The 11,942-nt window shown below is 47.9% G+C and overlaps 1 protein-coding gene across 1 annotated transcript in view; it reads right to left on the reverse strand.

Moving 5' to 3' along the window:
* Positions 1 to 7,175: 7,175 nt before the first annotated feature.
* The window catches only part of ECM1 (extracellular matrix protein 1), a 6,799-nt gene continuing 2,032 nt past the window's right edge, over positions 7,176 to 11,942 (reverse strand). Inside the window, exons 3-11 of the mRNA XM_069089266.1 lie at positions 11,847 to 11,942; positions 11,577 to 11,648; positions 10,964 to 11,041; positions 10,381 to 10,425; positions 9,892 to 10,214; positions 9,224 to 9,604; positions 8,411 to 8,631; positions 8,129 to 8,216; positions 7,176 to 7,523 (exon numbers count right to left, since the gene is read on the reverse strand). The exon at positions 11,847 to 11,942 is cut by the window's right edge and continues 8 nt beyond it. Coding sequence (XP_068945367.1) covers positions 7,293 to 7,523; positions 8,129 to 8,216; positions 8,411 to 8,631; positions 9,224 to 9,604; positions 9,892 to 10,214; positions 10,381 to 10,425; positions 10,964 to 11,041; positions 11,577 to 11,648; positions 11,847 to 11,942 — 1,535 coding nt within the window. The 3' untranslated portion in view covers positions 7,176 to 7,292. The remainder of the gene's footprint in view (positions 7,524 to 8,128; positions 8,217 to 8,410; positions 8,632 to 9,223; positions 9,605 to 9,891; positions 10,215 to 10,380; positions 10,426 to 10,963; positions 11,042 to 11,576; positions 11,649 to 11,846) is intronic.

The raw sequence follows: 11,942 nt of genomic DNA on the forward strand, positions 1-11,942 counted from the left end.
TGTTGGTATTTTGGGGTCTCCAGAGCAACCCTAACCCTCTTCATGGGTAACCTCTTTAATCAGATCAATGTGAGCTCTGTAGTCTCTACCACAGGTTGGGTACAAACAGTCTATGTGAACATTTGGAGTGGAGCGAGCTCTAACTTTGTGCATCTCACATGCAATTCTGCTTTGCTCATAGAGCATAGCGCTTTCTTTGATGTGGGCACACTATGCTACGTGGTCCTTGACCGGTGTCTAACATGTCATGCAACTGGTTCCAAAGTTCTTCAGAAAGACCATGTGAATGTCCTTGTATCACTTCTAACCATGTGAGCACCTGTTTTGTGTGAGTTCTCCACAAAATAGGCTTTTAGGCAAACATACATTTGGCATTTGAGCAACATGGCCAGGAAGTTGGAATTGTACTTTCTTGCAGTAGAGTTTGAATGCTTGACAGTTGAGTTCAAGAAAGGACCTCAGGGGCGGCCAGGTAGCACAGCCAATAAGAGCACCACCTCCAGGGTTGGAATGACTTGGGGCTCCAGTCTAGGCTCAGACACTTATTACCCACCCAGAAACACCTGGCTGTGTAACCTTGAGCAAGTTACTTAACCCCAATTGCTTAGGGGTGGCCAGGTGACTCAGCGAGTAAGAGCACTGGCTCCAGTGTCGGGATGACCTGGGGATCAAATCTGGGCTCCAGTACTTAGCACCACACCCAGAAATAACTGGCCGTGTAACCTTGAGCAAGTTACTTAACCCCAATTGCTTAGGGGTGGCCAGGTGGCTCAGTGAGTAAGAGCACCGGCTCCAGTGTCGGGATGACCTGGGGATCAAATCTGGGCTCCAATACTTAGCACCACACCCAGAAATAACTGGCCGTGTAACCTTGAGCAAGTTACTTAACCCCAATTGCTTAAAAAAAAAAGAAAGGACCTCAATGTCTGGTACCTTATCCTGCCAGGTGATCTTCAGAATATTACTAAGATAATTCAAATGGAAGTGAATCAGTTTCCTGGCATAGTGCTGATATACTGTCCAGGTTCACAGGCATGCAACAAGAGGTCAGCACAAGGGCTCTGAAGACCTTCAGTTTGGTAGGTAATCTAATACCTCTTCTCTCCCGTACTTCAGAGCCTCCCAACCACTGAGCTAATTCTGGCAATGTGTGTGTCAACATTACCATCTATGTGTACATCCCTGGAAAGTATATTGCTAAGGTAAGTGAATTTATCCAAAGCATTCAAAATATCTCCATTTACTATAACCGATGATTCCATGTATAGATGGTGTGGTGCTGGCTGGTGAAGAACCTCTGCTTTCTTGGTATTGATTTTTAGGCCAAAATTAGCACAAGCAGCAGAGAATCGTTCCATACTTTGTTGCATTTCAGTTTCAGAGGCTGCAATGAGTGCACAATCATCTGCAAACAAAAAAACATCACATACCAATTCTTCCTTCACTTTAGTCTTGGCTTGTAGCCTTTTCAAGTTAAATAATTTACCATCAGTGCAGTAGGGGATCTTGATGCCCTGTTAGTACTTACTGAAGAGATGTGACAACATTGCTGAAAACATGCTAAAAAGCAAGCAAGCTATAGACAAGGAAAACAGGAAATCATCAATTGAGGAAAGGTACAAGGATTAAGTGAGGATCCAAAAAGGATTATTTCATAAGGTGGGATTTTAGGTGGGACTAGCTGAGACAAGGAAGTTAGAAGCTTAGTGGGGACAGGGGGAAGGAGGAAAGTATAAGACTGGAAAATTGTGTGTTGCGGGGTGAGGAAAGGTTATGAAAGGGCAAAATTAAGCAAACAAATTCCCACATTGGTCATGTCCAAAAGTGTGTCTCATACTGTCTTTTTAGTTCATGCCCTTTCTGTCAGCAGCTGGGTAGCATTCTTCAGTGCCAGTCTTCTGAATGGTGGTTAGTCACTGCACTGATCTGAGTTCTTGTCTTTCAAAGCTGTTTGTTGTAGTACCAAGTGCCTCTAGGTTCTGCTCACTTTACATTGGTTTATATGAGTCTTCCCAGGTTTCTCTGGAAACCATCCCCTTCATCATTACTCATGGCATAACAATATTTCTTTACATTCATGTACCATACTTTGTTCAGTCAATCTCTGATCTATGAGCAGCCCTTTAGTTTCTAGCTCTTTGCCACTACAAAAAGAGCAGCTATAAATACTGTTTTGTATATATAGGTCCTTTTTCTTTTTCAACTCTTTGAGAGTATAAGCCTGGTAGTGGTATTGCTGGGTCAATAGTACTTTTGGGGGACATAGTTCCAAAATTGCTTTCCAGAATGTCTGGGCCAATTCACAGCAGAGGTAATTTAATATTTCTGGTCCTTGATTTCCTCATCTATAAAATGAGAGGGTTGGAATAAATAATTTCCTAAGGTCTAAAACCCTATGATCCTAATGACTTCTAAGGTCCCTTTTCAAATCTGCAGCGCTATGATTATTTATTTATTTTTGCCTTTTGGAGGGCAATTGGGGTTAAGTAACTTGCCCAAGGTTCCACAGCTAGTTTTTTTGTGTGGGTGTTAAGTATCTGAGGCAGGAACTGAACTCAGGTCCTCCTGACTCTGGGGCCGGTGCTTTTACTCACTGTGCTGCTCTGCACTATGATTTCAATCAGACAAATCTAAGTGCTATTACATAGTGCTTTAGCTTTTTAGTCTCATTTGATTTTTATGTAAGGGAGAAGGTTCGTCTCCACTTCAGTTAAGATAGTTACAGAAAGCCAAGAATATAATCACAACTAAATGTTAAGCCTCAATCATCTTATTTTTTTTCTTCAGTTCTAGAGGGACTTCCCCCCCCTTTTTTCTAATTTATTTATTTAGTTTTTAGTTTTCAATATTCACTTCCACAAAATTTTGAGTTACAAATTTTCTCCCCATCTTTCCCCTACCTCCCCACCCCAATACTGAATACCCTTCCCCCAATCTGTTCTCTCTTAGGTCCTCCCCCTCTCCCCCTTACTTTCTCATGGGGCAAGATGGATTTCTATATCCCATTGCCTGTATATTCAATCATCTTATGAGGTACAAATATCTCTCTAAACCAAGAAGGGAACAACACTGTTAAGTAAACAAATTAGCCAAACTCCGTACAAATGTCAGAGTTCCAAAGGTTTTGGAAGAATTAGAGACTGCAAACCAGAAATTGCCTGTGGAGGAGACACCCTCAATGTTAGGGGAAAGAATCTCTCTTCTTTCCAGAAAGGGGAGCTACTAGTCCAGAAGGAGAAACCACATACAGCTGAGAGCCTCAACTCAAGACAAACACTTCAGACAGACATGGATGGAGAGAAGGAAGAAAGCAGCCAGTGTGAGATTACAAAGGGAAAAAGGTCATCCAGGCTTTGCAGTATCAGAAGTTAAAAGTTACCTTTGTCATATGTGTATCATACCTGTGTACCTTTGTGACTTTAAGTTTGAGCCCAATCTTCCCATGGACACTGTGTGTACTTGTGGGAGAGTGTGTCCCAAATTTATAGGAGAAATGTTTTGTGATTACAGTTTTTCTTCTGCTAAGAGTGGCTATTACACATACACACACACACACATCTCTACTGACTGATTGCTAATGGGAAGCACATCAATGGGGGTACAGTCAGTCAACTAGCATTTATAAAACAATAATGTTACTAAAGCAGACTCACAGGGTTATTATCCCTTGATCTAAACTTGCATTCATATGCAATAGTCCCTAGAAGGTGGCTGCTACCTTAGTTCAAGGAGTAAAATTATGGGTCTTCATAACATTCTTGCTCACAAGTTTTCATCAGTGTACTCCCTAATAACAACTGGACAGTATACTCAATGAACTCCTAGTAAAGGCATTTACTCAAATTTACTCAAGACCCTTAGTCATGAACTTCCCTACTATTAACTGAGGATATACTTTCTCACAAATATATACAACTCCCACAGGAAGAGTAGGCTCAAACTTTGCATACAATGGTAGTGAAACATACATGAAGAATGTACTTGTATGAATGTACAAAGGCAACTCACAGTAACTGAGACCCTAGGCCTAGAATTCCATTCTCTTTGTAGAATCCTTTAAAAGCATTCCCCCAGAAAAGGACCCACATGTACAAAAATATTTGTAGCAGCAATTTTGTGGCAGCAAAGAATTGGAAATTGAGGGAATATCCATCAATTGGGAAATGGCTGAACACGTTGTGGAATATGAATGTAACGGAATACTGTTGTGCTATAAGAAATGATGAGCAGGCAGATTTGAGAAAAACCTGGGAAGACATATGAACTGACGCTGAGTGAGGAGAGCAGAGCCAGAGAACATTGTACACAGCAACAGCCACATTGTGTGATGACCGACTTTGCTAGACCTAGCTCTTCTCAATAAGACAGCTCCAAAAGACTGGCAATGGAAAATGCTATCCACACCCAGAGAAAGAACTCTGGAGTCTGAATGCAGATGGGAGCAGACTATTTGCTCTCCTTTTCTTTTCTTTCTTCTTTCTCATGGTTCTTCCTATTAGTTCTAATGGGAAAATATGTTTAGTATAAATGTATAAGTAAAGCCTATATCAGGTTGCGTGCTGTCTTGGGGAGGGGGAAAGAATTTAAAACTCAAAACCTTATGGAAGTGAATGTTGAAAGCTAAAAATAAATAAATTAATTATATATATTTTAAAAAAGCATTCCTCCTGCTCTCCAGTATTGCTCAGTTGGGTGAACCTAAGAACCATAGCTATACTTATCCCCATTTTACAGATAAGGAAACAAGGCATAGAGAGCTTAAGTAACTTGTTCATGTTCAGGCAGCGTCTCCTGACTCCAAGTCCAACACTTTTCCTACTACACGATTCCCCCTTTTCTCATATGAATGGTTTAAAAAGAAGAAACAATAAATGCTATGGGAGTTTATAATAGTTCAGGTATCACTTCAGACAGGGACAATTCCTTTAGGAGGTAGAATCAGAGCTGGGTCTTAAAGATGAGTGGAACTCCAATTAGAAGGGTCTAGAAAATTCCTGGAATGGGGGGGGAACTTAAAGGTGGAAAAATGAAAGGTGGGCTTGCTATCTGGTGAGCAGAGTGATGGATGGATAGAGCTCTCGGACTAGAGTCAGGAAGACCAGAGTTCAAATCCAGCCTCAGACACTCACTAGCTGTGTGACCCTGGGCAAGTCACTTGACCCTGTTTGCCTCAGTTTCCTCATCTGTCAAACGAGCTGAAGAAGGAAATGGCCAACTGTTCATTCCACTATCTTTGCCAAGAAAACTCCGAATGGGTTACAAAAAATCGAACCAAGCTGAAACGACTGAGTAGATCTCCTTGGAATGGAATGTCAGTCAATACAATGTATTAGGGGTCTATTATGTGCCAGGAACTGTGTTAAAGGCTGGAGATACAAATGTGGACAAAGTCAGTAGCTGCCGTTCAAGAGCTCACACTCTACCGCATGGCACCAAGGGGCAGTGCAGAGGAATAAACCTGGGAGGCTGGTGGTGCAGAGCCTTGAACGTCAGACTAGTTTAGCCCTCATGCGGTGTGGGCAGCAACGTTAAGCGCCGAAGGCTTCGGAGCCTTCCCGCTGTGACTGCTCCGCTCTCCGGGCACCAGCCGCACCTCCGTGGGGGGCCTCACTCCAGCTATTCGCGCGCACACACATTTCTCTGCCAGTCATTAGGGGAAACCGAAACGAGAGCGCGGAAGAAGGACCCAGCCTCCCCGGTTTAGACAAGCAGGGAGGTCAGGAACCCAGAGGCGGCGAGGACGCAGCTTTATTCCCAAGCGCGTGGGAGGGCAGCGGGCAGCCAGAACAGGCCGAGGCCGGCCCAGCTGGCGGGCTGTGCAGCTCGCGCCACCACTTCCACAAGCCGGAAAGCCGCGCAGCCGCAGAGGGCGAGCCAGACCGAGCGGCCGGGCCCTCGGCCAAGGTCGGTCTACGAGCCAGGGCTGCGGGGCTCCCCTACCCCTTCGACACGTCCAGCTTCCTGATTGGTTCTCCTCGAGAAAGACGGGCTCCTTCGGCCAATCACGGAGCAGCCGGGCGGCGTGCGTCTCTTCTTGCCAAAGCGTGTGGGCAGTGGGGCGCGGTTAGGAATCTGTGAACACTTAAGGGCGAATCGCAGGTTCTGCCGAATCCACGCCCCCACCCTGGCGCCCCCACCCCGGCGCCCCCACCCCGCTCGGAGACGGAACCGTCATGAGTAAGCCTGAGCACCGGCAGGCCGCTCCACCTCCGAAGCCTGTGTTTTGTGCCCCAAGGAAGGCTCCCCGGAGCCTCTCCAGCATCCTTGGGCTCGGGGCCCTGGGGACCAGTGCGGGGGAGGAGCGAGGGCTCTCGGCACCAGGAGTCGTGCCAGAGCCGGAGCCCTCCAAAGGACCGAAGGGTGTCTAGGAGAGATCCGAGCCTGGGGCAGTGACCGTGGGCAAGTCACCTGATTTTAGTCTGCTTCAGGGTTCTCAGATGTAAAATGGGGATAATAACGGCACCAACCTCCTTAAGATGGAGTGAGATAACTTTGTAAATCCCTTAGCACGTTTGTTGTTGTTCAGATGTGTCTGACACTTTGTGACCCCATTTTGAGGTTTTCTTGGCAAGGATACTGGAGTGGTTTGCCATTTCCTTCTTCAGCTCATTTGACAGATGAGGAAACTGAGGCAAACTGGGTTAAGTGACTTGCTTAGGGTCAAACTACTAGTGTCTGACGCTGGATTTGAACTGGGGTCATCCTGACTCCAGGCTCAGAGCTCTATTCCCTGGGCCTCAAGCACATAGTAGGTGCTTAATAAAGCCTTCCTTCCCTCCCTCCGTCTGTTCATTCTTCCCTTCCTTCCCCAACCCCCTTTCAAGGCCAAGTCATGTCATTTTTGGAGTTGGGACAAGCTGGGTCAACTTCACTAGGAAGTCATATCTCTCTAAGCTTCAGTTTGGAAGTTGACCTAGGTATCTAAGGCCCCTATCAGCTCTGACTCCCAGTGTCTACAAATGAAGACCAGCATGTAAATGTTTGGAAAAGATAAAAGCTCCAGGCACAGGTAAAAGGGGATGATATCTCATATCCTTATAGGACTCTCACACATAAAGTTTATACTCCTTTCTCTATAGTCAAGAAAGAGGAGAGTAGATCCACCAGGGCCTGTGTCAGGAATAAACAGGCTCAGAATAGGGCCGTGTGGGAGGGGGAAGAGATGAACAAGAGGATCAAACAAAACCAGTGTGTTTATTGGAAAGACAGTTTGTAGGGGATGAAGGGCTTCCCTCCCCTCCCGCTTTTCCCCTGGGTCCCTCACTAAAGTTTAGCCAGGCAGCAGGCGTGGTTCATTCTCCTTTGTGCTCTGGGGTGGGGCTGGCAGGAGGTAATTCAGGTGTCCCTGTCCCGGGCTGGTCCCTGGGTTTCTGGGCCACTCCAGCCACCAAAGCCACATTCCTTAGGTAGTGGACATTGAAGCAGCTGGTTTGTCCATCCCCAGGGGTCTCATCACAACAGTAATCAGTATCCCTCCATGAGTCACGTCGGGAGCCACAAAGATCTTCAATGAAGGCATATTTCTATGAGGGAGTTGCAGAGAAAGGTGTGAGTTCAGATCATTGCAAAGTAAAGACACCTTGGTGCCAATGGTTTGTTAAAGAAGATGCATTTAGCCATGGAAAGAGATGGAAACTGCAGTTTTCCTAGAATTGTTCCTGTTTTTTCCCTCCATCCCCTCAGCCACCTCCCCCCCCGCCCCGCCCAGATCCTTGTCACTCTTTTCTCTGTCTTCTCCCAGCAGTCCTTTTCAACCCCAGACCCTCTTCCTCTTCCACAGATCTCTTCCTAGGGCCCTTTTTGTGAGAAGATGCAAAGCCCTTTTACTCTAAGCTGGAGTCCAGATGACAGACATGTGCAAATCTGGAAATGCTAGAAGGGGTCCTGGGAGTTGGAGATAGGAGAAGGGGGCCCAGCTTGAGGCCCAGAAGAGACACTAGAGGAAGGGTGGTACAAAGCATGAAGATGAAACTTCTGAAGCTGAGAAAATAAACTCTTCCCCTTCCCCCTCCTCCCCCTTTCCCGCAGGAAGGTCTCATGGCTTCAGTCTGTATATTCAATGTGCTGAACAAGCCACGTGTCTGGCCTACTCAGTGTCCCCTCTGTGTCTCTCCCCCCCTAGACTTACCTCCTCCTCTGCACAGAACCCTTGTTCTCGTGGTGGCAGCTGGCAGCATCGGGCCGTCAGGTTCCGGATAAGCCCAGGAATCTGTTTACTGAATGAGGGAAAAAATGGCATGCTTTGTGGCAACTTTCTTTTCTTCCACAGAAAATTCTCAGCTCAAATGTGGGGTCCAAGCATGGACTCATGCGCTGGAGAGGCGGCTTTCGCTTTCTTTGTTGGGGGGAAGTTAGATGCTAAGTACAGGGCTCCGGGAGCACCATGGAAAGGGAGGGAGGCTGGACTTACTGCTTGGTGAGCACTTTTCGGTGTCCACAGAGCTGGTTCATGATATCAGGAGTGATCCGGCTGAGGTCAATGGTCAAGATGTCACGGTCGTAGTTGGGGTAGGGAGCGTGGCGAGCAAAGCAGGCATCACGGGCTGAGGTGGGTGAGTGGTGGCAGCACACGTGGTGATGGGTCTTCACTGCCATTTCCTCGTCACAGTAATTGTCCAGAACATCCTCCCACTGTGGGAAGGAGGCAGAAAGAGGTCAGGGTGGTGCTGGTGGTGGGACAGGAAAGGAGATAGGGCAACCCTCCCTCAGGCTCTCAGTTTATGTCATTGGAAGCTGTGAGCTTTGGAAGGTTGGCCTCCTCTGATGAAGGGATGGACTGAGGGCTGGGGAGCCTACATGGGTGCAGGCAGAGAGGAGGAAGGTTGGAACAGTTTATGAGGTATTCTTAGATAGCTGTGGAAGGAGATAAAATGGGTCAGTGGATAGACAGGGTTAGGGGAGAGATTGGTGGAACATATCAGGGTCACAGGTAGATGAGGGCCAGAAGTATTTGGGACCAGATGTTGGCGATGTTTGCAGGCTGGAGACAGATGGATGCATGTAGGAGATGGATGGATGGGCAGGATCAGAGGTCGGAGGTGGACGGACTGATGGACAGGATCAGAGGTCATGAGTGGATGGACTGATGGACAGGATCAGAGGTCAGAGGTGGATGGACTGATGAATGACAGGATCAGGCCGGAGATAGATGGACTGATGGACAGACAGGATCAGAGGCTGGAGTCAGACGGTGGGAGCAGAGATTGCAGGGACCTTCACTTACTGCCTGCCGGGCACAGGTGTGATTGTCTCCTTGGTGGCAGCAGCGCCTGAATTTGCCCTCCAACTGCGTCAGGGCCCGGAGCTGCTGCTGGACATCATCCATAGTTGGAAGTCCTCGGGGAATCGATCGGAATCGCCGTAGACGGCAGATATTCCTAACATTGCCCCGTGTGGGGACTCCCGGGGGGAAGGACAACTCCAGGCCAGAAGAAGGCCTGGGGGTGTTACTGGGGCAGGGCCCATGGAGAAGCTGGTAGTCTGGCAGGGGGGCACCTTCTTGGAAGCAGGAGAGGCGGGCCTCTCCCTGAAGCGAACAGCATGAGTAGGCTCTGGTCTTGACAGAGAATTCAGCCTCACAGAACTGAAACAGGGCATCTGCCCACTGGAGCAAAAAGAGTTGGTCATTCTGGGACTCTGATGCCCACATCCCCTTCTCCTTTCAGATTCACACATGGACAGATTTCCAGGAAATACCAGAAAGAAGGTAACTTCCTACTCTCTGTCTCCTTACTTGGGAGACCCAGAGCAGGGATATTGAGAAAGAGAACCAGGGAGCTCCATCATTTCCCATCTCAGGCTTCCTTCCTAGGTGCTAAGTTTGGCTTGGAGCAGCCTCTCTTCCCTCCCAACTTGGCCCATGAGAATGGAAGTCTTGCCCCTAATACTCACCACAGCCGTTGCACAATCCAGTTGGTTTTTTCTGAGGTGACAGCATCGGGTATATCCCGTCTCCAGAAAGTTGAGAGCATGACCCTGGCGGCTGAGGTGGGAGTAACCAGTCTGGGGCAGGTTCCAAGGACCATACACCACATGCTTGCGGTCAGGGAGGCAGATCTGGTTTATGTTGTCTGGGGAAGGGCGCCCAGGGGGGAAGCCATCCAGTCGATGACCCCATCCTCCATTGCGGGAATCTTGCTGGCAGTGACGAGGCTGGTTGGGATGTGAGGACTCTGGCCCAGTATGTTCATTGACCATTTGAGGAGTTGGCATTTCTGGATCAAGGAAAGGCAGAGTGAGATAGGGAATGGGAGAACAAGGAACAAGTAGAAAGGAAAGGGAGAAGGTGGGAGATCAGGGAGAGGGTCCATCAGTAGAGGCAGGTTATTAGAAGGAGGGGTTGGATTAGCACAGACTAGGGGATTCATTCTTAGTTCTTACCTTCTTTTTGGGCACTGGGGTGCCCTTCAGGCTGAGAAGGATCAACTGGGAGACAGAGAAAAATGGTCAGAGATGGGGACCCCAACTCATAAAGCCCCAGGGATCAAATCTTCTCCTTTTCCCAGTCTCCTTGGACTGAAACAGGAGACTAAATAGGAAGGGGAATCTGAGGAGGTAGCTAGCTTTGTGTCATGGAAGGAAGTCAGGAAGATTTTAGGTTTTAGTCCTAGCTCCACCACTGATTCTAAGCATGTTATTGACATCTCTGGTCCTCAGGCTCCTCCCTCATCTGTGAAGGGATGAGGGTGGACTAGATGATCTCTGATTCCTTCCGGGTCAAAAAATGGCATGATTTTCTTTCTGCTCTTGTTGGGAAAACCCATTATCATTTGGAGGGTGGAAAGGAGACTGCAGTGTGGTGGGGAAATTATGGAATGAGTGTGAATGACTGCCTGAGGCTGGGACAGAGGAGAGGACATGTTGTTCCCGTTCCTTGTTGGGGACAGTGAGAAGGGAGTTCCTTGGAGGTCAGGAGGGTCATGGATGAGTGGCAGCGGCAGGCAGAGAGAATGGAAGCAGTTACCTTCTTTCTGCTCTATGGGGAAATCCTGAGAGGACTGCACCTCCTCTTGAAGAGGTATGGCTTCATTGGGAATTGTCTCTATGGAGAGGAAGAAGATAAACAGAATCCCTTCTCCTTTGCTAGGCAGGATCCCAGGCCCCGAGGACAAGGGGGTTCACATGGAAAGGTCTGGCCATTCTCTGTCCCCAAGGAGAGCAAAGCTAGGTGATACAAGACTGGGGCTGGACTGATGGGGGGGGGGTACAAGATGGCACCTGGTGTCAATTGGGATACAACCGCTGTCCTGCGGAAGGGGAATAAGAGTTGATTCGCTTGCCCACAGAGGGGCCAAACTAGAATTAATGGATAGTTATTATAAGAGGTAATTTCAGTTCAAAGTGAGGAGAAACTTTTTTAAGAACTAGAGCTGTCTACACTCTACTTAACTTTAAGGTGTTGTAGTGAATTCACCCTCAGTGGAGGTCTTTGAGTGGCAGTAGTTTGCCTGCTTTTGGAGGGTAGGAGGTGGATTGCTGGGAGCCTCTGAGATAGCTTCCAGCTCTTGGGATTCTAATACTCTGTGGGACTCTGTGTCTGGGGAGGCAGGAAGAGGGACAGGCTGGGTGTCACTCACCTTTCTTCTCCAGAGGGATTATCTGAGGGCTTTGTGCCTGCTGCAGAGGGAAGTCTTCAAAGAAGTGATCCACTGTGGGGAAAGGAGACAGGAAGGGGCTGGGGGGAGCTGGAAGATTCTATAGGAGAGGAGACCTTTCCCTCCCTGTTTTTAGGTATCAGTCCTGCTAACCAGCTCCCAGCCAGCCCTTGAAGAAGGGAAGGTAGAGTCAGACCTGAAAAGAGAAGAGGATTTGGCAGATATGCTATAAGGGAGAGAGTTGGGACTTACCTGCTTTCTGTCCCTCAAAGACATCTTGGGATGTGACAGGGTCTTTAAGGATGGGTTTTTGGGGCCTGGAAGGGGCAGGGGGTGCTGCAAAGCCAA

This window comes from Petaurus breviceps, unplaced genomic scaffold (assembly GCF_028583685.1).
Source record: "Petaurus breviceps papuanus isolate PSGF00001 unplaced genomic scaffold, PetGlider_PUasm1.0 186, whole genome shotgun sequence".
Taxonomy (NCBI): Eukaryota; Metazoa; Chordata; class Mammalia; order Diprotodontia; family Petauridae; genus Petaurus; species Petaurus breviceps.